The sequence below is a fragment of the Pocillopora damicornis genome, chromosome 3 (assembly GCF_964200805.1).
Source record: "Pocillopora damicornis chromosome 3, jaPocDami1.2, whole genome shotgun sequence".
NCBI classification, from domain to species: Eukaryota; Metazoa; Cnidaria; class Anthozoa; order Scleractinia; family Pocilloporidae; genus Pocillopora; species Pocillopora damicornis.
The window spans coordinates 10993916-11017957 of NC_142672.1; the positions used below are offsets into that span (position 1 = coordinate 10993916).

The window sequence follows — 24042 nt, forward strand, 5'->3', positions numbered from 1 at the left end:
TACCACTTCAATGAACGCTGTTGAGCCAATTAAATTCCCTTTGAAAATTTTTTCGTTTTTGTTTTTAAGCCCGGGGTAAATAAACTGCATTTAATATCTCGCCACGAAAGAACATGTTTTTAAAAATACTCTGAAAAGCCTTTAAAATAAGCAGCAATCATTTTTCATTTCATGGGCACCTTTCTTATTTTTCATTCCTTTTTAGGGAATGGGAATAAATTAACAATAAATTATTGATGACATTAATTAAGCTTTAATTATTTTACCTCTAATTGGACATAGTGAACAGCACATAATGTAATCATACCCAATGAATTAATTAAACGAAGTAAATTCGAACCCCTTTGAGCAACTTGCTGATGCACAACCTCGCAAAAATGAAGAATATCAGACACCGGCAATAAGATTGCTTTCAGTTATGAAGTGATTTTTAAATTTCCACCGCTCAGAAATGGTACTAGGACTAAGTGAAGTCCAATTCGGTCTGTAATCATACGAGTGATTGACAAAATCGGACGACCGCCAAAGCGGGAATCCGATTTGTTAATCATGAGTATGATTACAGACAGAATTGGACGACACGAATTCCTGTTACCAATTAAACAAAACTATGACAAAATTTGAGAAAGAAACTAGACATCGGTTGTACGTTTTCATAAAAAATCAACGGTTAACTCAACGAAATGCAAGACAACAGCGCGCTCACGCGACGTGTTCTATCCACTTACACTGGCATGACGTTTTAACTGTCCCTTTAACTGTCCTAGTACACTGTTCAATTACAAGCATGAGGCATATACTGCCTTATCAGGCTGAGCCTGCTGTCTTATTAGTGCTCAAATCGAGCTGGTGAAAACAAATTTGCAAAGCCATAAAAATCGACCTTAATCCTTTCACTCCCAAGAGCTCATGTAATTCTCCTTGCTGTCTGCCGTACAATCCTTACGATGTTTGTTCGGAGAACTTGGAATTGGATCAAAGAAAAATACCAAATTCATATTTTTCCTTCCACGCATCACTTGGCTGCTTGACACTGTATTGATATTTAAAGAAAAAATTCTCTCTTAGTCACTCATGGGAATGCAAGGGCTAACGACGACGAACATATCGTTTCTAGACAAATATTAGCGGTTTGTAACATAAAAAGATGTTCTAAAACATTCATTTATCTTCCAGTAGCTCCAAAAATTTTTATAATTTAAGACGAAAGTAAAAGCTTTCTTTGGAACACCTAAATGTAGGAGAGTTCCATTCAAGGGAAGCAAAAACCTCGTTATAACCTGCTATCTTCATTGAGTGGATTCCTCAATTCAAGGGACACTTTTAATAGTCCTAAGAATGTCCCCTAAATGGAGGTTCCACTGTTTCCGCTCCCTTTTACTAAGGAAACCTTTCTATTCAAGGGTCTCTTCTCATAATCCTAAGAGTAGCCCTGATTGGAGGTTTCCAAAACTTTATGTTCAAGAGTTTATTTGCATTTGGCCTAATTTCTGTTGACTCTCTTTGAGTCTCTCTTCCAGGAGTTTCGCTTTTCGTTGTTTTTCTTCCTTTGCCACCTGGAATTCAAGATATTTAATAATCCTGTGCCTGTCCATCGATCTGGCGAATTCCAAAGCTGTTTTCCCTTCTCTGTTCTTTTCAAACACATCTGCGCCCTTATCGACAAGCAAACGCATCAGGTTAAAATGCCCGTTCATAGAGGCCGCCATCAAAACTGTCTTTCCAGATTTGTCAATCTTGTTGATGTCGGCACCCTTCGCAATGAGAACTTCTGCGACTTCATCATTTCCGGTGAGGCACGCAACTCGCATCAAGGGTGTCCAGCCATTGACATTGTCTTGTATGTCAACCGGGCCTCCATCACGCACAAGCCATAAAAGAAGATCATCATGGCCTCCGTCTGCCGCCCAGTGTACAGCGGTTAATCCATTCTTGTCACGTGTTTCCCACAAGGCACCGTGCTGACGTAGCAATCTAGCAGCTTCCTCTTGGCCGGCGTAACAGGCGATCATCAGACAGGTCTTGCCGCTGGTGTTTGGGTATTCAGGATCGGCATTAAATTCGAGGAGTATTTCCATCACATCTGAGAAGGATAAAATTTGATTTACGGATAAGTTCTTTGTAAAACTGAAACGTGTTAGGCCGCATCCACATTATAGATAACGTTAGTTAGTCTCCCCCGAAGCTACTCTCTGAGATGTCACGCAAAGCTTTGAGGAAGTGTTACGTGACACCGCCAGGAAAGTTGCGAAGGATATAGTTAAAGTTTGATTAACAAGAAATTACTTATAGAGTGGCTCCCGTTTGGGGTGAAGATAAGAATAAATCATGATTTCGACGAAAGGAGAGCCGTCGTTGATCCAAACTGACAAAACAAATGCGGATTCCCTATGTCTCGACCAAACCCCTCCCCCCACGCCCCTGCCTGAGTCTAGGCTTGCCTCAATCCGCTCCTTAGCTGTTTTCTGTATTTTTCACCAAGTCTTTAAGGCTTTTAAACCCAAGTGAGAGCCCCAGCGCTCAGGCTAAATAGGGATACTAGTCGAGAGAAGGGGCAATAACGTTTCCCTATCATTGCTCTCAATTTCCTTCATTCAGAGATATCTCGGAGTGCATTCTTGGCTACCAGGAAATGTATAACTGCAAGGTTATGTAGGCCAGTTATCTGCTTCAAAACACATCCTTATATCTGCATTTATCATCAAACACCGTTTTAAAAACGAATCAAAGGATTTTATGTGGAGCAAGTGCAAATTTGTTTGTTTGTTTTTAGCTTTTCGACAAAGGAATTTAAAATCTATTGCCTCCCGAAAAGTTTATTTGGCTTTACCGATCGCTTCATGCAAGAAATCGCTAGTATAACAGTTAGAATTCCTTACCCAAATAGTCTCTGATCACAAGTGTTAACGGTGTTTAGTCGATTTAATTATGCATCGGCATGCTAATCAGCTTGTATGCGCTGTATGGCTTAATCGCATCATTTTCGAGTTCGCTTTTTTTTTGTAATTCAAAACGGGCCGAACGCGGAAAGCAACCCGTCAAATACAGAGTAACAGGGATAATTTTGTTTTACATGACTACGTAAAGCTAATTTAAAAGCAAAAGCTAACAAGAAACGAAAGGCTCATAATATCATAAAAAGATCTTTTTTTGTTTCTTGTGCGTTGCTGTAATTATGACTAGGTACAGTTTAGAGTAAATAAAATTGACACGATTTGATTTGCAGAGCAAAATTTCACAATAGCATATCAGATAGTATTAAACTTAAGCCATGGTAACTAACTCTTAAGATCAACAAATGGGTCACCTTTTTGTTATAACGAGATATGCTTCGCTCGCTCGTAGTCATCGCTTTACAAATGAAAATTATATAGAATTATCATTCATAATTATCGAGGATGCTGAATAGAAAACCCGCTGTACTATTTCAAATATTAATCATTTCAACTTAGCTGATGCATTAATGTCAGTAATGGGCCCTGTGGCAATGCTTCTTTTGCTTTTCAATTATTTCAAAGTCCTTTGACAGCAAAAATGTGAATTAAAATTGTCCCTTGGCTTCAGTAACGACAAATCATTTTCTGCAGTAGCTGTTGAATCGACAATCAACACGTACCATCTCATATCAAGAATACGCGCGATAAAATAAAATAAATTATATTGCATGAAATGAGGAAGACAGCTGGAAGCTTTGTTGTGTAGACGAGTTTCCTTTGCGTTTAATTTAGCTTTGTCGCCCAAAAAAAATAATCTTTGGAATGGAAACTTATTTATATAAAATTACCGAATTTTTGTATGTTTGAACGCCGGAAACAACAGATATAGCTGACAGATACAAACCCTTCTAAGAAAATCAGATATTCGCTTTGAAGTGTTTGGATTTCAAGAAAATAGTCTTGGCAAACTAATCAATTATTTTAAACAAAACTTCATTTCAAGAAAAACTTTTGAATATAAGCCCAGCATCCTGTTGTATCTTAGGTTTCATTTCCTTATCAAAGGATTTTCACTCCAGGAAACGTTTTCGTGTTGCACAAGAAAAAAATGGAAATAACTAATTAACTAGACTCTTCGGAGATTTAAGGATCCAATTTATCAATAGAGCAATCTACGACCTTTATTGTTTTGTTTAAGCACGGCGTACTACAGAGTACAGCTTTCACTGTCGGGTTGCAAATACCTTTGAAAGCATCGACGTAAAACACAAAGCGGAAACTTCGTAACAAATTTAACATGTAATCCCGTGTAAATGGATTCGACGCGAGAGCCGGCGTTAAAACGCAAACAAAATTCAAGCGCGAGATGGATTTACTCCAACTTTACATATGTAGTTCGATTTACGTAAGATACAAAAAAAAATTTGCATAAAACGAGATTAATAAAAATTCCCACTGAGTAACCTAAATTCCAGTTTTTATGTCGGATGATGGTTGAATCTGACTCACCTGTATATCCCTTTTGAGCAGCTACCATAAGTGGAGTCAATCCAAACTTGTCCATCACCTCAACTACCGCGCTATTTTCTTTAAGAATTTTACGAACGGTTTCCAAGTCCTGCCTGGAAACCGCTTTGTGCAGCTCGGCTCCGGATGGAGGTTCGTTCGGTGTACAGACAGTTATCGGTTCGCTCCATCCGCCTCCGTGCCGATCACTGTCGCTCTCCATGATCCGCAAACGGCATTGGTACCGAGTCATAGACTCCAAGCCTTTGAAAACAAACTGTTGACTGTAACCCTGGTAGTTGGTCAGAGGATCGAGCGTCGGTCCGCCAGGACAAGCGCTTCGCGCACGAGCCTTGTTCAACTGTACATGAAACAATTTTCGCTTCTTGTTATCGGTATCATTTTCCGAATCTCCCCATTTGAGTTCAATGCTGTTGTAGTTCACCTGGCCGACCGTTAGCTCCGGCAGCGACATCTTCGCTGATTTACGCTCTCGCCTCTTCCAAAAACTCTGATTGCCCTCGCGATTAATAAGGAAACTATTGGATCAAAAGAACGATAACTTGACAACTTTGACACGTACAGTTGATGGCTTCTGAATGGATAATCAGTTTAATCCACTGAAATATAAGCTGCTACACCAGCGGTTTTTGTCACGCGCGACACCGAAACATGCAAACTCGCTTCCGCTCTCACCTTAGTATCCATAAATTAAATCCGGATAATAATACCTGTTAAATATAAATTATTTGTTGACGTAAAACATCGTCATCTCGATGGGGGGTATCAAATATTGGGCTTCGATATTTAAGCACAAACTATTGTAAATTTCTGTTGAGAGCTCAATTAGAAATTTCCTCAACAAATATTTTATGATTCGTAAGCCAATCTAACAAAACTTTCTAAACAGATGCCTTTTGTTAGGATCTCAATGCGTCCCAGTGTTCTGCTAGCGCCCAAGGTTAGGTTCAACAGAGCATGTTAATTATTAACCTATTTTGGGCATAATTTCGCTGATGAGAGTTTGTTTTGGCTCAGTTTGTTTTGTTGATGAAAGAGATCTTGTCGCTACACAGCTGTGACTATATCCAGTCAGGCGTTGAATACCATGAGGGGAGTAATGAATAGAAACTATTTGCGTCATAAACTTAGGAGTTCGATGTTCCCAGAGGCCTCGAAGTTTCTTCGCTTGCATGAATTAATAAATTGTTAGCTTAAGTTGATTCTGCTCTGTCCTGATTAACACCTGCCTTAAAGCAATGAGCGAAAAGTTTGTAATTGCAGTGTCCACTCATACCTTCATTTTCATTCAATCGGTCTGTCTTCACAGTCGATTTTTTTTCCTTCAAAATCATCCTCGCTGTGCGCGAGGCGCTCAGGGGTCCTTAGGATTAAAGTGTTGATTGTCTCGAGAAGATAATGCGTTGTCTACTTTGCTAGTTTCTTATAGATTGTTTTGAAAAAGGGATTTTTTGAAAGAATATACAATGGTTTGAATCTGGGGAAATAATTCGATCGAGTAGTCTAATCGTCCGGATGAGGTAGTTCTGAGATGGACTGTTGTCGGTAGTGGAGAACCTTACCGGAAGTCGTCTTTGGAGTCAAGACAGTCACTAGAGTCACCATCAAAGTCACTTGAATCTGATGATGACTTCCGGTAAGGAAGTCACCACGACTAACAACAGTCCTTTTCAGGACTACCCTCACCCAGACTGAAAGATCGAATGAAAGAATAAAGTAAGCGGTAGGTTTATCGCATTCAGAATCCCAGCACTAAGAGAGTTCACCTACAGCTACCATCATGTGCCTACCCGGTGTCCTCATGAAAAGACATTTTACAGGAACGGTAATTTTGGATACTCGGACTTTCCCGTAAATTTAGTCAGGGAAATCATCAGATGGTGCTAATTTTAATTAGAGAGCGCCTTTTTACTATCCCGGCCTCTCGCCGTTTTCCACTTACCAAGAAGACTGAGAATTTACGTTGAAAGAAAACATATTCTCTTTCAATCAGCAATGGGGAGTTCAACAAGAATATTTCGAATAAAGCCAATGACAGCATCAGTAGTTTTTCAGTTTAAGCTTCTTGACTTAGGGCAGGCTTACAATTGATCGCTCGTGTCGTTCCCGTTTACTCAATTTTTCATACATACTTAAAAATATTCGAGAAGATTTAGACTAGCAAACGGGGTGGCTCTCATTCGTGCTGCTTCACGAGACTCACGAGCATCTCGCGGGCTTCCCAGCAACAAATCAGCTCTCGAACACAGTTGTCAAATGTAGGCCATGCGCAGTGGAATCAATTTTGGTCAACAGTACACCAGGTTTCCGCGCAAAATTTCTAAGGGGAAACAATTGAAACAACCGCTGTCACGTCAAGTATGCGAAAAACCCCTTGATACGCTCATGTTAACTGAAAAAGGAAAAAAAAGGTAAGAAAATGGAATCTCAAGACTTTTCGTAAACAATGCTTATTTGATTAGGAGTTACCTGCTGATTTACCGTTTTGTTGTTGCCTTTATCAAAAAAGTTATGCGGTTTTCAAACACCGTGACTTGCTCGCTTGTGTGATTGTTTACTAGACAACGCGGTTTTGACACCGCCCTAAAAGCACGCCACCTAGCCTCTATAACGTTTGCAAATGCGCCGACATTTGTCGGCTGTGTTCGGCTGTTTCGACTATCGTAGAATTTGAGGCAAGTCCGCGATATGCTCGATTAGCAGCGCCTTCGGGAGCCTGCTCGCAGATGAGATTAGGACTATATGGGCGATCATATGGAAAACAGGCTTAAGTAAAAGCAGGAGCCCATTTATAGTAATGGGCTTCTGGTAAAAATTAATTTTATACAGACAATAGTGGTTGCTTCAGTTGTCCGGGTAAGGGAAGGATTAAGCTTTTTAAAAATTGGAACAACATAACTACACAATGAGCCATGTATTTCGCTTCTGCAACCGCGTCTTGCTTGGTTATCTCTCATAGCAATCCTACTCATCCACAAACTCGACGTCGACCTCTTTGAATTTTTTCGAGACTGTTGGGCCGCTCCAGATAACGAAATCAGTGGAAATCAGGCTTTGAAGATTCTGTTATTTCCGTTGAAAAGACCTTGAAATGACACTCAAATAAATGGGGTAAATTTCTAAAGAAACTGTGGTGCTGCCTTGGTGGGAGACTATAACAGGGTAATTTAGTATTACCAACTGACTTGATAACGTAAATTGGCCACCGTAAAGAGTTTCGAAGCAGACGTTTCGAGCGTTAGCCCTTCGTCAGCGCTTTTTTTATCATGTAGGCCTGAATGAGGTGCGTAACCAATTCTGAAAATTACTGATTTTCATGGCTCGCGTTTACAACTGAAACATAACGCTGTACATACTTGAGGCGCAACATGATACCCCATTCAGCCTTCAGTAGTATCGTGTGCCTTACACCTCCATTTAAAGCTTAGAAATGCTTGGAAAGTGAGAATAGCGGAAGCGAGGTAGATAAGATTAGTCGAAGTTAAATTCTAACGCGTATTTAAACTCTACAACACAGCTCAACAAAAATTAAGTCACTAGATATTACATGAATCTAAAAAGAGAGCTTTTTCATTGCTTGATACAATCTCGCAAATAGAGTGATTTCCTTTATTGCTCTTAGTTACTTAGCTTCCCTTAAACGACGACAGTTTAGCCATCTCCTCCACCATTATAGCGATCATGTCTTCGTCACCTTTCTCTATCGCGATGTGAAAGGGAATGTACCTCTCGATTGTTTCAGCGTACACATCGGCGCCTTTGTGGATCAACAAACGCACAAGTTCCACATGGCCGCCCAAGACGGCTGCATGCAGTGCAGTCCAGTCCTCGCTATCCTGCGTGTTTACTTGCGCTCCACAATCCAGCAACGCTTTCACACATTCCAGTTTTCCATCAAATGCTGCCTCGTGAATCAATGGAACGCCGTTCTTGCTCATTTCATTGACTTTGACTCCTTCCTCTTTGACAATTCTAGGAATCGCCTCGGGATTGTTAGTCATAACAGCATCCCTGAGACTATTGCTGTAGCTTCTAAGTCGCTCGGTTTTGTACTTGAGTTTCAGTTTGTTCACAGAAGGTTTTTCCACCGAGATCTTTTTGACTGCTCCGCTGTTAGTGCTTGCGGCGTCTGGCTCCCAGAAATCGATTTTTATCGTGGGCGTTTGAGGCTTTGCCGCCATTTGAGCAACTGATTTCAGTATTGCTTCGATTGATTAAGCAGAGAATGATGTTTCGCCAAAATCGTACCAAGAATCATATGCCTTTTGGCCAAAAAGCGTAGAACCCATTTTCCATGCTGTCGTGCGGATATGAAAGTAAAATTTGTTTGCTATTATTCCCTGGCGTTGATTCTTGTCCTTCCCCTGTCAACGTTTGGCTCGGCAAGTTTTTAATGAAAACTGGGGTTTTTTGACGTGTGATAGACAATGACGCCCTCTCATGGGAGAGATTAGCAGGTTGTTGGGAAAAAAGCAAATTTTATGCAACTTTAAAGGCAAACAACAAGATTGCTCTTCGAGACGTCGGAAGATGTCTGAAACCAGTGATAATTTTGGACTGCCCAAGAACCAAAAGTCACGAGATTGTTTCTTTTCTGATTACGTCTGTACATGTTGTCTGAAATCATCATAACGTGCATGCTTTTCCAGAGTATTAATAAATAACGGCCTAAAACTAAGTCAGTTAATTCTTCTTTTGTTCGAGCTTCGAGGCGTTAATTATCACGAACGAAAAAAATCTGCAAATTACACCCTTTTGGAAATTTAAATAAACAAAAACCTTCTAACGACCAAAATGAAAATATCTTATCCGGATGCTGTCTGTCCGAAGACAAAAAAAAACAAAAAAAATCACAATGAAACGAGCTTATTCAACAGTTTCCCACTCACTTTCTTTTGAAAAAGAAATATTATTCTGGCCATACTTTTTCAGGATTCCAAATTTAAACTAAGATGTACTTTAAAAAAAAAATTTTATTTTCAAAAAATTATTTATTCTAGTTACGATTATTTGTTTAAGAATGTTATATTCGTTAAAAACCGCGTAGGATGTGATCCATCGTCGTTAACCAAAAAAACCTGAAATTTTGACCATAGGCCATGAACTTGCGCTTTCGATTTCATTTTGATTTCCCAATCACAAGGGTTTTTTTAAAAATTGTTTCTTGTATTTCGTGACTTATTGCATAATTCCCTAGTTCTCTTTATATGGTGTTAAATACAAGTTCTTTTCCTTTCGACACGCAAAATAATTTATTGTATGCCTAAAAGGAAACCTAACTATGAGTGGTTAGAGATTTTATACCTCTTCTTGCAAATCCCAACAGAGAGGAAAACATGCAGCTAAAACATGGGAATTTCGACAATGAGCACCAAAGGTAATACCATAATCTGCGATTTCCCCACCCCCCCCCCCACACCCCCTTCCAGTGGCCTAATGGTTAGTGCAAGTGCATTGGACACAGGGTCGAGAGGCCTGGGTTCAAGACCTTGACCAGGTCATTGAGTTGTGTTCGTGTGCAAAACTCTGTACCCTCACAGTTCCTCTCCGCACCCAGAGGTATAGATGGGTATCAGCTGATTGTCAGGTAAGCATGATGAAGAGCTGGGGGGGGGGGGTGTGGGGTAACGATGGATAAGCATCCCATCCAGTGGGGAGTAGTAATACTCCTAGTTAGCTTCATGAAACTTGGAAACCAGGACAAGCGGAACTATACAAGCACTCGTCCTCAACTAGATTAGTAGAACTGTTGTGACTCAAGTCACATTTTCAAGTAAAGCGATCACATTTACAACAATTTATGATTTACGTCCTGCAACGAACGTGTAAGGTAATCACGCTTTCGTATGAGATGGTACCTCCTGCGTCTGTGCATAACCATAAGGCTCTATTGACCTTCAAAATAGGAGTATAGGGAAACTAGAACCATCTAAGACGACAGTGATTCAGCTTTGCAGGTAGACATCAAAGGTCATGAAAGTTCTGTGACGCTCGACTAATATAGCCCTTCAAATTCTTACAAACAAGAAAAAAAACCAGGTAATTGAGCCGACAAAGAAAAAGCAGAAACCTTTATGACGAGCGAATTAGACGGTTTGGTCCATGAAAGTGTCTAATGTTGAGCTCTCACAAACAAAAGAGGACAATAGGAAAAGTTTTCAAAATAGACTTTTAAACCATCAATTCTGGAAGGCTGTCTGGAGCACGATCTCGATTTATATAGAGCAATTGTTTGAACTAAATACAAAATCCAATCCACAGTTAAATATTATCTTTGAATGGTTCCTATATTGATTAAGCGGCGGAATTGGTGAAGAGTGCTAAAAGAGAGAGAGTATTCACGCGGGCGCGCGATCTTGATGTTCCAGTCCCCTCGCACAACAAGCAAAAGGTGCCGGCGGAAAGTATCGCATGACGACTTCAACAGCCTGGGGGGTATTAACCACGTTAAGAGGGAATATTAATTTACGATCGTGTTCAAAAACTCCTCAAGTGTTTTTTCATATTTTCCTACTTTTTTTTCTTTATATAAAGTTATGAAGTATAACAGACTTTTTTCCCGGTTGTTCAGACGCGTCAAGACACATCGTTGATTTAACGATCGCCGGAAATTCATGTTGATGTGATAGACTATTACTTCGTTCTGGTGAGGTCAAACCCTAGAGAAGGACAAGATCACGCCAAGAGCGTAAAGATCCCTTACGAAGATCGTAAGGGTGCCAAAGCAAATTCGTACAACGTGGAAAGAGCCTTTGCTCGTTTTGTTTTGTTTTGTTTTTCTTTTATATTCAAAAAGCCATAGACCACGGCTTGCTGTGATAGGCTTTATTCTGACAGTTTCCACGAGGTCATGAGGAAAAAACCGCACCGTGTTGTCACGCCAGAAAATGGGATTACGCTTTTTAAGCTAGTGGGAAAACTGTTAAAAATAAGCTGTCGAATCACGTTTTAGGTCAGGTATTAACTGTGGGGTCAGCGATTAAAAATGAACCAAGGTATTAAAAACTTCTTTACAAGTTTGCCGAAATAAGTAAGCACATATTTCTACGGAGGATGAAATATCCCTTCAGAGGTAAGGCTGGTGTTGATTATCAAAACAATACTGTTATTCAAGCAGCAATCTTAGATTAGTTAAGCGGTTCTACAAACAATTAGACGTAGCCCTTGGCTTTTCCATTTAGGATCCCTGCCGTACAAAGCAACAGGAAAGTTGTTGTAAGAGTCACTTTCACGCATTTGTGAGGTTTTCCACGCATGGAGAGAAGAATATTTTTTCCGGTTCGTTTAACGCTCACACACGCAAATCGTTCAACATCACAATACCTATGTTATTATTAGGCTACTCGACTGTTCAAGGTGACATCCAAAGTTGCGATCGAACAATTTTTACCTCTACTGAGGGCATTTTGAATTAAGGAGACTTTTTGATTAGATCGACGGAATTTGCAAAACACACAGAGGCATGGCAGATAATATGATAACACAGCAGGGAAAAAGAAGACAACTTCTTTCAGAGACTGATGCTATTGTTTCTCCACCAGGATCGTCTTTGTATCCGAAAACTGCTGTTATTTCAAGAGCATCTTCTACGCCGGAAATATCTCTGGAAAACCGCAACTTCATTCGAGAAAACTCCACTAAGGAGAAAGACTCATGCAAAAGAAAATACAGCCGCCCACGGAGTGTCAGCTTCCACCCAAACATACGACTGTATTACGCCGCGACTACGAACGATTTAGACGAAGTGAAGATGTTGATCGAGTCAGGAATGGCTGATATAAACGCGAGTAATCCGGCCGAGGGTGCTACGGCTTTACACGGGGCCTCATACGAAGGAAGCCTCGAGTGTGTCCGGTACCTTCTAGAAAAAGGTGCTAACGTGAACCTTTCGGACGATGATGGCTGGACACCGCTGCATGCGGCAGTTTGTGGAAAGAAAAGGAAATGCGTTGATTTGTTGTTAAAAGCGAGCTGTGACCCTTTTGCTGAGACACTCGATGGTTTGACGCCATTTCAGATGGCCATCGAAATGGGCAGCGATAAACTACTCAGACAATTCGTAAAGCGATTTAGTTCTTTGATGAAAGACGAATCTGTTCGGGAGTCTTTGGTATGAATTTTACCGTCGCATTTCTAAGACAGCTAAGGAGACAAGTGGGGTATTTATATCTACCATGTAGAAAATTTCGTTTTTTATCACAAGACGGGGAACAGTATCAAAAATTAATTATTTGACGTCGGCCTCCTCTGAGTTCAATAAAAAGATTTAGCTGCACTTTCCGACAATGATTTTTTTTTCCATTTCTAACTCAACAAATAACCTTCCACTCATAGCCTTAATGGGGAACTTTCCACAAGGCTCGCAATAAAGAGTACATTTCACCAAACAGTGGTGTGCTTCAAAGTTAACACGTAGATTGTTGATGGTTATCTTCGTGTGGTGTCGAATAATGCAGTCTGCTGTCATTCACGAGAGATGCACGCTTTGACAGATCCTGAGCCATTCAAAGTGCTTCATGCGTGGTTAATTCGTTGTAATGGAGAGGTATTAGACTAAAATATCACGACCTTTGTTAGTTCTAAATCATCTGGGAATCATTAGCGATAAGTGGAACTCTTGGATAGAGGCCCTCAAATCGATCACGGTCAAGTGTTTTCGCGAACCTGTATACACGTTTGGATTATACACTCGAGGAAGGGTTAGCAACGACATCGCACGAGGGAAACATTTTTTCTAAGTCAGACACCAAGCAAACTTCTTAAAAGTGCAGCTGACGCCAAGTGCCACGCTGAGCCATGAATTAAGGTAATAATCGGTAGGAAATTGAGTCTGCTTCACAGTTTATCCGGGTCAGAAACAAGATGAGAAATAAATCGGTTTTAACCATGGTGTGATGAGGATAACGATGACAAAGTACAAGAGAACCGAAAGTTCGAGATCCGTTGAAAACTTCGGCTCGAAGAATGCAGGATAAAAATGTTGCTTTCTGGAAGTGTATTCAATTGAAATTAATCATATTTTGACATGTGGACAGAACGAAAAAAGAAAAAAAAAAGATAGAGAAACCGCAGGAATACAGGCCCGTTCGAGTTGGGGTTCCAAATCTTGTCTCTTAGATGACCTTAGATACCATTTAAGCGCTACTACCAACTGAGCTTCAAGGCCGCACGATAGGAGCAAGTCAGATTTTATTGTCTCCTTTGTTAACCATTAAGTTAATGAAATAACGTAGAGATGAATGAGTAAATAGGGTAGATATTGGCCGCCCAACCCCCTCCCCTTTCCGGGGGCGAGATGGACGCTACTTTCATCTGAGCTTCTCAGGCCTTACGCTGTTTTTAGCGCGAGAAGAATTCCGGAGGGTTCTTTTACTTTCCTCTAGAGAAATTTTGATGGGTAATTTGATAAAAAAAAATTTTGTACTCGAGTCTTTTTTTTGCAGAAAGTGATCCTAGTCTAGGTTTGCGGAGATGACGTGTTTAAAATTGTCTAGTAACAATCATGCCTAAAAATCAGTCTTACGAGATCACAGAATTGCGCCTAATGACCTTAATTTTTCTATCCACTGTCGCATGTATAAAGGATCGGGTTAACTCTTTAACTCTCAGACGTGATTATGTTATGAGAGGAGACAAGCTTATCAGCCAGAGAATGTCATAATGATATAACACCTAACTCTCCCCTCTTCTTTTTCTTTCATTTTTTTTTTACCACTGTTCAAAATCCTACTAATAAAATAACCTACTAATAAAAATTACAACAATAATTAATATCTAATAATAACCATATAAAAGTACAGTAGGTAAAGGAAAGCAATAGGGGGAAACTGAATTCCCATATAAAAACTGTTCTCCAAGGCTAATATAAATTACTATACGTTGTATAAGAAAGAGGAAACTTGAGAAACATCTAAACAATAAACAAAAAGTAAAATCTGAATAAATCTCATTTCGAGATAACAAAATAAAACCATGTGCAAAGATAATTCAGTAAACGAGTTCTAAAGGAATCCAAACTGGAAGCTGACATGACAAAATTAAGTAAAGAGTTCCAATAATTGGCGAAACGGTTAAAAAATAAAAACTTAGAATAGTCAGTCCTGGCTGCTCTAGGCCTTCATTTAAAGTCATGGTTACGTTTAGTTCTTGTCGGGCCCGTCAAAATCCACATATCTAGTAAAGTCCACATTAGAATAGCCATGAATTATCTTGTGTATAGTGATGATATGGGAGAGTTGCTACTTGGATCTTGAGAATTAAAGGGTTAAGGCTCTAGAGCAGGAGTTTTAAAATGCCGATGACCAACGGTCTACCACCACATGTAAAACCTCTAACTGCTGTTTGCTTAGCCTGCAGGCTCTCGTCTTTGGGTGTCGCCTTACGGTACGGCCGCCTATTACAGCAGCGGCGGCTGCTTTTGGAAAAAGAGTTTTTGAAACCCCTGCTAGATGCGAAATGAGCGATTTAGACCTGTCACGTTCTACATAGAATATTGGCCAAAAATTATCGTAATAATTGATAAGAATGCGGATACAAATGTTGGCAAACTTTTTCCCTACAGATTAATAGTACCTCCCACGAGCAAATTAATAACCACTGAAACAAATGAACCATTCAGAGTAAGTCATTACGGACACTAAAATGGTTAATTTTGAAATGAGGTTAAATCAGACCCGCTTCAGACCATGCTTCAAGACTGTTTGGATTTTTTTATAACAGGGGATGATTTGCGAAATTTTAGTTAGGGTACACCACAGAGCTTCGATTCTAAAAGCTCTTTTGTTACTTTATTTTGGCGTTGAATAATATTTCTGTCCTCATTTTGCATGGTTTTTTTTTCAATTTCCACGAAGCACGCCTTCCTAATGGGCTGCTTCTTTACCGCCCCTTTCTGTAAGGCATTTCCAATTTAGTTTGGCAGTTCTATTCATCTCTCAAAATAATGTAAAGCCAAAATACTGGGAAACTGAATCATTATTATTTCATTGTCTTCTAACTTCTCGTGGTATCGCCCGTGAGGTCAGTAATTTGTCCAATTGCCCCCCGGGTTGTTTTACCAAAGCGAGCCGCGGGTGGCAGCCCCAGGCAGAAATAAAGGTTATAAACACGTAAAGGAGTCTGCGTCCAAAACCAGGCTTGGCTTCTAAAATTAGAAGAGTTGGTTAGAAAATCACCTCGAAAATGAAGTGTTATACGGTCAATAACCATAATAGTCAATGAGTGATCATGAAGTAATCAATCAATCAATCATACGTCAATTGATTAGTGTTCATGCGTTGGAAGAGGCTCTATCAACCATCTTTTACCTAATCTCGTACCCAGATCCTACCGAGTAACTGAGTTGTAGGAGCCGTTTGGCCGTGGAGGGCCTTGGTACGAGACTGGGGTTTATTCTCATGTAATTCTTTGAGCAAAGAATAGCCAAGTGGTAGTTATGATCATTCTCAGATCGGAATGGCGACATTATTTAGAAAGCTAGGAGAACGAAAATCTTTGGAGATGACGCTGACTGCCTGATTGCGACGGGAAACCTTTTAAAAGATGCGTTTCATCAGTACACCGAATCTAAGCTACAAGAGCCAGTTATCTCACACAAGGGAGAATTGAGTTAAGCTCAGTGTTATTCTTCCTGATCTCGTATTAAATGCCTAATGACTTGCTGAAGTCTTTTTACAGACCCAGTTTTGACCAGTATGCACTGTGCGATGATACCAGAACCGATGAAAATCTAAAAAAAAACACTTTCTTACTCATGGAGTGGAAAATCAAATTTGAAAATGAAATGATTGCATCTTAAGCCAGCGCAATCGACCAATATCTAAACCTCGTTCACTAAACTCAGCCATAAATTTTGTTAGAAATGGATCAATTACAAAACTTTTCTTGGGAACTCAAGACTGAGGTACATACAAAACCAATAATAATAACCACAATAATAATAATAATAATAATAATAATAATAACAATAATGATGATGATAACATCACTTTTAGAGCACTTAGACATTGCTGTTCGAAGCGCTGACCAAATGTCCTGGATCTAATATTTCAAGAACCAACGTACAGTGGAATATTCCACGCTGTGCCGTGTCTTAAAAAACGAATACATGCTATATCGTAAATTATTCCTCTTTGAGAAAACCATGACTCAAATTTCGCTGACACACTGATAATGTGTAAACAAACTTTCCTCATTAAAGCTAGGCATGTTTGCTGGTTCTTATATGATAAAGTTTCACTCTCCGTAGCAATTCGTTGTTAAGTATTAAGTTGCAAAACACTTTGAACTGCATTTTGACCTTAGGGCCAGAAATTACGGGCAATTTTTTTTCTCGAAACTGTTAATTAAGAAAATTATTTGACAGAGTATTGACATGGTCGCAAGTCAGGTGACTTAAATTTGATAAATAATAAATATACTGATTTACACATTGTCTCAAAACAAAATTACCAATTTTTGTTGTGATATATTTTCTTCGAAATTTCAGAATGAAAAAATAAAAATTCTTTATTTGTGTTGGTTGCATGCAAGTTTGTTTATTCAGATGTTTATTTCTAGGAGAAGAAAAAAGTATTCGTCTTTTCAAAAAGAGACGTTCATAAATATTATGCAAATCAATTGGCGTCGGTGCTCTCTATATAAACAAAAATTCAACATGCGAATGAATTTGACGTTGGGGCTAGTCATTCATTAAAATATGTATATGCATTCATATTGTTTAACGACGTTTTAAATATACAAGCTATTGTTTTTGAGATAGACTCAAACCTTAGACGGCAAGCATCCTTTGCAAAACAAGTTTTCGGAAATATCTAGTTTAGGTTAAAACGTGACCGAAGCATGTAGCTGTACATTAATCAGCCAATGACAGTCTTGTTTCAGTATCACCTGCGTCAGAATCGAAACAATTCCTGTCAAATAAGTCTTTAAAATAGATTATCTTTCGCGCCACGAACGGAAAGTGACAGGTAAAAATCCATGTGAAGGATTGACGACAGTGGAGAGTTCCTTAATTTGTTAAAGTTTCTCAGTATGGTCGAAAACGAGAAACCTTGGCCCGAACCTGCTCCAGATTGGCCTTCAGCGAGAAAAACTTGGAAGTTGGCCTGGCCTTTCCACATTTATCTTTTTACAGCCCTAAACGTTTTGGTGGTGATTCGCGGCACGTACGACTTAGTCAAACGAGGAAAAACGCATTTAAGGAGGAAGGATCATCGCTTCTTAATGAATTTACTTCTTATATTGTTCGGCTTCAGTCGTACAATGTACCTGCTTTGGAATCCGTACGAATCGGATCCCGATGTTGCCAAAACAGTTCTGGTAATCTGCATCGTCACGTTTGGTATCGGAACTGCATGTATTGTATCAGCATTTAGTTTTGTGCTGTTGATCGTTCTAGAAAGCACACGCATTTCGCTCGCTCCCAGCAAGTTTCAAAACAGAGGATTTCTTCTTGGACTTTCCATCGTCAACATTCTGTACGTGATCGTGTCTGATTTAATCGTTGCCAATTTTCACAAAGCTAAAGCTATGATAATAGTTTGTCAAGTCAGTTTTGCTGCCTGGGGATTTCTGATTGCGATAGGGTTTATTACAGCTGCCGCACGACTTTGGCGCAACTTGAAAGCTTCGCGTCAAACCTCTCAGTACGACCCTGTTCTGGCTGCCGAGAGTAAGAAGGTCAGAAGATTGGTCAGTTTGCTTTATTCATCGTCGTTTTGCGGAGTTTTAACGTTCTCAACCATTGTTTATTCAGCCTTTGGCGCAACAGGAGTGAATAACGAGTCTGGTTTAGTGAGGAGTTGGCCTTGGATTGCAGTGAAGACATTAATGAGAACATTAGAGGTACTGATGTGCTTGCTGATATACCTAGTCGCTTTAAAAACGAGAACTTCTAAGCCCACGAAAAATAATCAGATCAGCAATGACTCGACGCTAGAGAGGGTCAACTGCTCGACGCAAACATTTTGACTGAAGCACCCGAGACCGTGAGTTCGAACAGCTTCTTTCTCAAAGTTAACACTTTGACCACTTCACACGGGACATGACATTCATTCATACAGGGAGGAAATGATTTAATAGCACTGCGTTTGGAAAGAAATAACCTTAGGTTATTCGCCCATTTAATTCTTTATGACCACAATTATATAGTCGTATATTCATGTTTTTCGCTGCTAATGTTTTTATTCCAGGCTTGATTTACAAATTACGCCGGAACTGGTCTAATCACAAAGCTTAATTTTCAATTGGTGTCGTTTTTTTTTACTTCGACACAATTTGCCACATCAATTAGCGAAATATGTGTAAAGAGCAACTTTTCTTAACCGAAGGCCGCTCTTTTGTCTATCTACTTTCAGCTATTATTTTCTATTTACTGATTCATATGAAAGGCACTGAAAAGCGTTCAATTTAACCATATACTTGAACATATCTTGCTTTGATTTCTCCGCCTACTTAGAAAGATAAAGGGAACGTGAACACTAAATATCACTGAATTGTAATGGATAAAATTGTAAAATTTAACACCTGCGGATAAAGTGTATTTTGGTGTGAGATGAAATGTTTAATAGAGATAATAAATAAAAGGGTTGTTAAAGCGGTTTCTTTAAGAATAGTCGAATACTGCCACCGTAATACCGCAATGGAATTATCAAAGGAGAACAGCTGATCTCTGTAATTTCTTTTCAGTCGGCGGGTATTTGATTACGTTCCCGGTTGGAGTTGGAGAAAGGCATTTACATTGCGTCTTGCCAGAGAGCATGAGACAATAAATCTGTCTGTCTTAAAATAACGCATTCAATATTCAATCCGGAGCCAACACGCTGAACCATTCAAGTTGCGGATTGACAAAAATCAATTAGACTTTTTAGCTTATTGATCATATTTATTATTAATCTTACGTAATGATGAACAATGTATGAGGCTGTGAGAAGAGCAAGAGGCGAGAAGAGACTGGAACGAATCAAGATGAGTTTGGCTCATTCCCTTCTTGTTCATAACACGTATATATATTCGATTTCCGTTTACGCTTGTGAAGGGAAAACAGATTGCATGTATCTATGTCACGGGTTTTAGGAATTTTCTTCGAAACTTCATATAGTGTAAATTTCTCGCCTTAGGGAAAAGCCCTAGGAATCAGATTGAAAGTATAGAGAATCGATCGACAGTTGGGAAGTTTCAACAGTTCATTTATCAACGAAACCATGAAAGAAATTGTAAAAATTTTAAAGAAATTGCTGTTTACCTCAGTAATTTTTGAATCGTTTCACGTGCCTGGTGAAAAATAGAAGATATGAGCAGTTGATGAGCGGAAGCCTAGTTAGATCGCTCCCACACGCTAAACCCTAAACGCTTGTTCTATTCGTGCGCCTGCAGAGTTATTACATTTAGCAGATATGTGCCAAAAAGCCTCTGCGAGGGAGAGAGGGGGGAACCGAAATACATCAGGGGGGAAATAGATCTTGATCTGACCGCGCTAACTTTTTTTCAACCATTTGAATATTATTCATAACAGCAAACGGCGCAAGCGAGTTATTCTTGGTGATGAACGAATTTCTCCGTCACCGGAAAAGAGGCCGGTTGTTTTTTTACCACACACTTTAACATGGTTGATTTGTCACGTAAGAGCTTAAAATCCAAGATGGCGTATTTTTCTTTTAAAACACATTAAATAAAAACATTTAGCTGATCGGAACGTTTGTATACGCCACAAGAAGTAAGTTAGAATCTGGAGTTGTCAATTTACCTCTAAGTACCTCTAAACTAATTTAAACCTTAAATCAGCTCTATTGAAGTCATATCTTTGGACGTTAAGAAAAGCAAGCTTGCAAAACAAGAAATAGTGGTCAATAGTGAGAAAAATTTCTTGAAATAGGAAAAGCTTTCCTTATCTTTTATTTATAATTACGTCGGTAGTAGAGTAATCGCATTTAATTCAAGCTAAGGAAACTAAATAATTAATTATTCCGGCGAAGAAGTTTACGAAATCTATTTGAGCGATAAAAAATTAACAAAAAGATTTCAAGAGAGTGAAAGTTTTGTTATCCTCGTTGACTTTTTTTTAAAGAAAATTTATCATTAATTGCGGAACCTTTGCGACCGACTTGGTGTTTCTGTCTCTTTTAGTCGTTTTCGTGGTGGTAATGAAAGCTAACCCTGTTGCTTCATTAGCCCTAAGACTTCGAGTAACTGTCGACTTGATTGTTTTGTGTGCGCTTAGCAATTCTTGTCCTCAGAGCAACTAAAAATACCAGTAAGCACATCAATGACTCGGATGTTCTCAACAATGTCTGGACAGCAATCCATGGCCAATTGCTTACTAGTCCAGACTCATTGTATACTCCTGTGTCGCCAAAAGCTTGGTAAACAATCGTGGAGAACATCGCCACCCCACAGAACGATGCTGCATAAAGCAAAAACACCAATCTTGTGATCTTCTTGCTCTCGGCTGCCAGTTCAGGGTCGAACTGAGCGGTTTGGCGCGAAGCCTTTAAGTTACGCCAAAGTCGTGCGCCAGCCAGAGCGAAGCCCAATGCAATCAGAAATCCCCAGATGGCGAACAATACTTGACAAACTAAAATCATTGCTTTGGCCACGGGAAAATGCGCAACGATTACATCGGATATGATCACGTAAAGAATGTTGACAATACACACCCCGAGAAGAAAGCCTCTGTTTTGAAACTTGCTCGGCGCAAGCGAAAGACGAGTGCTTTCGAGAACGATCAACAGCACGAAACTGAATGCTGACGTAATACATGCAGTTCCGATACCAAACGTGACGATGCAGATAACCAGCTCTGTTTTGGTGGCATCAGGATCTGATCCGTATGGATTTGAAAGCAAAAATACTGCACGAGTCGTGCCGAACACTAGAAGAAACAGGTTCATAAAGAAGCGGTGGTCTTTCGTCAAAACATGTGATTTTCTTTGTTCAATCATTACGTATAAGCTGCGAAGAACCACCAGAAAATTTAAGGTGGTAAAGAGATAAACGTGAAATGGCCAGCCCCACTTCCAAACGTTTTTCGCTTCAGGCCAATTTGGAGCAGGTTCAGGCCATAGTTTTTCTTCTTTAGACATACTCAACAACTCGAGGAGATAGTATAATCCCTTTGATCTTGACTACGTTAATACCGTGCTTGCATCTGACACTTACCACGAAGTGCCTACACTTTTGAACCAAGACAGAAATCGTTTCGATTCTTACCCAGCTGCCGATGGAAAAACGTTTTTTATTGGCTAACTCTCGCCAAACATTTCAATGGTTCTCAATCTTAGCCTCACGATATGTAGGTAATTACAGAAAAAACCGAGTCGTTTATACAGGATGCGTCCTAAAGGTTCTGAATCAATACAGTAACACGAATTTAAGGACAAATAAACACAAATCGTCCATTTTGAGAGCAGGGATTTCAATTTTTTTTTTTTTTAAATTCTATTAAGATCTAAAAGACAATTCAAAATTTGTTTAAAGTAAATCCAGCTTTCATTTGCATAATAAAAGATAAGTTTCTTACTTTAAATAGGACAGTTTTTTTGTTTATAAAAGGATAAAATTTCCTCTTTGAAATTGTGAATATCCAAGGTGATCTTTTGTTAGGACAAATGAATTCACTGTTTTACACGTTTTTTTAAACTTTTTTTATGAATAATGTAGGCCAAGATGTGTTATTTTACTGAAACACTAACACGAGAAAAACGTCGGAAGAAGATAAAATGTTTCCTGATTGGCCTTATCTGCATAAATAATGTACGTCATTTGTATTCCTGGCTCTGTTTCTATATTTCTCCGATACACACAAACATATTCATTTTTCTTAAAAGACTCTGCATTTTAGATTTAGCTTGAGGGAATTAATCAACGACAAACTTATAAATAACAGCTCCAGGGGCAATTACATGGTTTCGTGTTAATTTGTGCAGGTTCGAAAGAGAAGAAAAAGAGATATATCTGGAAACATCTTTACTCTATCCGGAAGATTCTTCCATTTCCATTAATAAATTTTGATTTCCGACATTTCAAAAGTATCAAACATCACTCGGAATTTGGCAGCTGCTCGACCAAGAGCTAGTTTGACAGGAAAAAAATATTTTTCGGGTCAAAGGCATTTCAAGTGTAGCTTTTATTTTCGTGCTATAATTGCGATATACGCATCACGGGAATCACAGGGAATTCGAAATTGTGGCTTACGTTCGATATGTCTGTGCCCGATCCAGGAAAACTGGGCCTTCCATGTGCAGTAAGTCGCGGTCGCTCATCAAGTAGTACTTGCTGCACATCGAAGGCCCAGTTTTCCTGAGGCCTCGATTTGGTTTTTTAAGACCTCTGAGAGGTCTTAAAAAAACCAAATCGAGGCCTCAGATTAGTTTCGTACCCAGAACTTTCACGGATAAGCGATTACAATTACACTGTAGGATCTGGGTACAGGATTAGCCTCAGATTTACCTAAAGTTGGTGCAAAGCCTTCTAAAATTCTCCATGTTCTCAAGGGGAAAAACTAAATTTTTTGTGTACCTTCCCACCTTGGTTAGAAGCGGCACAATGAGTGCACATGCTCCACCTTTCGATCCATTTGAGCGTTCAGGGCCACGAATTTTCTTCTGCAAATATAAGCTGACATAGGTTTTTCCGCTGAGACAACAAACTTTTTCTCCAGGGGTTTGCCTACTGAGGAGACGATGGCAAGGAGGGCTTAAGCGATAACAGGTGCTACGAACTTCGTAGCCATGTTACGGCTGCTCAACTTCAGTGAGGTTGGTGGGTGTTAGGAATGCTTCAAAATGTATTCCGTTTTCTTGAAATATTCTCCCGAATTAGCGATAGGCAAGAGTCCAAAAGACTGCCGTCAACACACAGTTAATTTTCTAGTATCCTTATATCTCTGAATCATTGCTCGATTTTGTTAATCAGAACACTTGTTTTCTGGCTTTCAACTTTTGTAAAGCTTTCACTTTCAAATATTTAAAACTTCACTCCCAGACACCTTTGTGTCTCTCTTGTCTCTCCTACCCCTTGCAATGTTGGACTGTAAGATAACATCAGCACATTGGCAATAAACAAATTGGAAGCGGGGGGGGGGGGGGGGGAAAGCGGGGGAAGAGAGCGAAAGTAGTCTCGTACTCAGACCTTTCATGGCAACTAATAGTTACACCGTAGGATCTAGGTACGAGATTAGGGCGGGCAAATCGGAAGCAGGGGGGAGGGGGGAGTAAACGTAGTCTCGTATCCAGACCTTTAGTGGCCAAGTTACAGTTACAGTTACACCGTGGGATCTGGATACGAGATTAGGGCGGTAGAACATCAAAGATGCTGTTCTAAAGAAACTTCCCAACTGATTTTGAGCGCTTTAGTTACTATTATCAAGTCATGTCCAATAAATTCCATTTTCCGGCCATGAGAACTCAAAAAGAAAAATAAATACATAAATAAATAACAGTTATAGGAAATAAAATAAGAGGTAATATAGAGCTACCTTGAGGGAACAATCTTTGAAAATCAGGGATTTATTCCATGGCCGGAAGGCCACAGAATAAATAGAATTGAATCTTCTGCGTCGTGTCGTGTTTTACGCCTTTCT

At 39.5% G+C, this 24042-nt stretch overlaps 5 protein-coding genes across 6 annotated transcripts; 2 read left to right on the forward strand and 3 right to left on the reverse strand.

Annotated features, from left to right (window-relative positions):
• Nucleotides 1-160: 160 nt before the first annotated feature.
• Nucleotides 161-5151, reverse strand: LOC113667056 (fibronectin type 3 and ankyrin repeat domains 1 protein). The gene is made up of 2 exons (XM_027182852.2): nt 4446-5151; nt 161-2083 (listed from the first exon to the last, which is right to left on the reverse strand). The coding sequence occupies exons 1-2, from the start codon at nt 4915-4917 to the stop codon at nt 1461-1463; spliced, it is 1095 nt and encodes a 364-aa protein (XP_027038653.2). The 5' UTR covers nt 4918-5151; the 3' UTR covers nt 161-1460.
• A 1185-nt stretch (nt 5152-6336) lies between these two features.
• On the reverse strand, nt 6337-9020 carry LOC113667113 (uncharacterized). The gene has a single exon (XM_027182915.2). It carries the CDS (start codon nt 8642-8644, stop codon nt 8090-8092), a length of 555 nt encoding a protein of 184 aa, XP_027038716.2. The 5' UTR covers nt 8645-9020; the 3' UTR covers nt 6337-8089.
• Nucleotides 9021-11378: 2358 nt separating this feature from the next.
• On the forward strand, nt 11379-13711 carry LOC113667107 (uncharacterized). 2 transcript variants are annotated; one of them, XM_027182910.2, is made up of 2 exons: nt 11379-11535; nt 12005-13711. In XM_027182910.2, exons 1-2 carry the CDS (start codon nt 11517-11519, stop codon nt 12577-12579), a joined length of 594 nt encoding a protein of 197 aa, XP_027038711.2. In that variant the 5' UTR covers nt 11379-11516; the 3' UTR covers nt 12580-13711. The 2 variants fall into 2 exon arrangements, with proteins under 2 accessions (XP_027038711.2, XP_027038710.2); XM_027182909.2 differs by lacking the exon at nt 11379-11535 and having other exon boundaries at nt 11763-13711.
• Nucleotides 13712-17000: 3289 nt separating this feature from the next.
• Nucleotides 17001-19059, forward strand: LOC113667101 (uncharacterized). Its single transcript, XM_027182902.2, has one exon. It carries the CDS (start codon nt 17496-17498, stop codon nt 18432-18434), a length of 939 nt encoding a protein of 312 aa, XP_027038703.2. The 5' UTR covers nt 17001-17495; the 3' UTR covers nt 18435-19059.
• A 1265-nt stretch (nt 19060-20324) lies between these two features.
• LOC113667102 (uncharacterized) lies at nt 20325-21664 on the reverse strand. The gene has a single exon (XM_027182903.2). The coding sequence runs from the start codon at nt 21542-21544 to the stop codon at nt 20636-20638; it is 909 nt and encodes a 302-aa protein (XP_027038704.2). The 5' UTR covers nt 21545-21664; the 3' UTR covers nt 20325-20635.
• Nucleotides 21665-24042: the final 2378 nt, after the last annotated feature.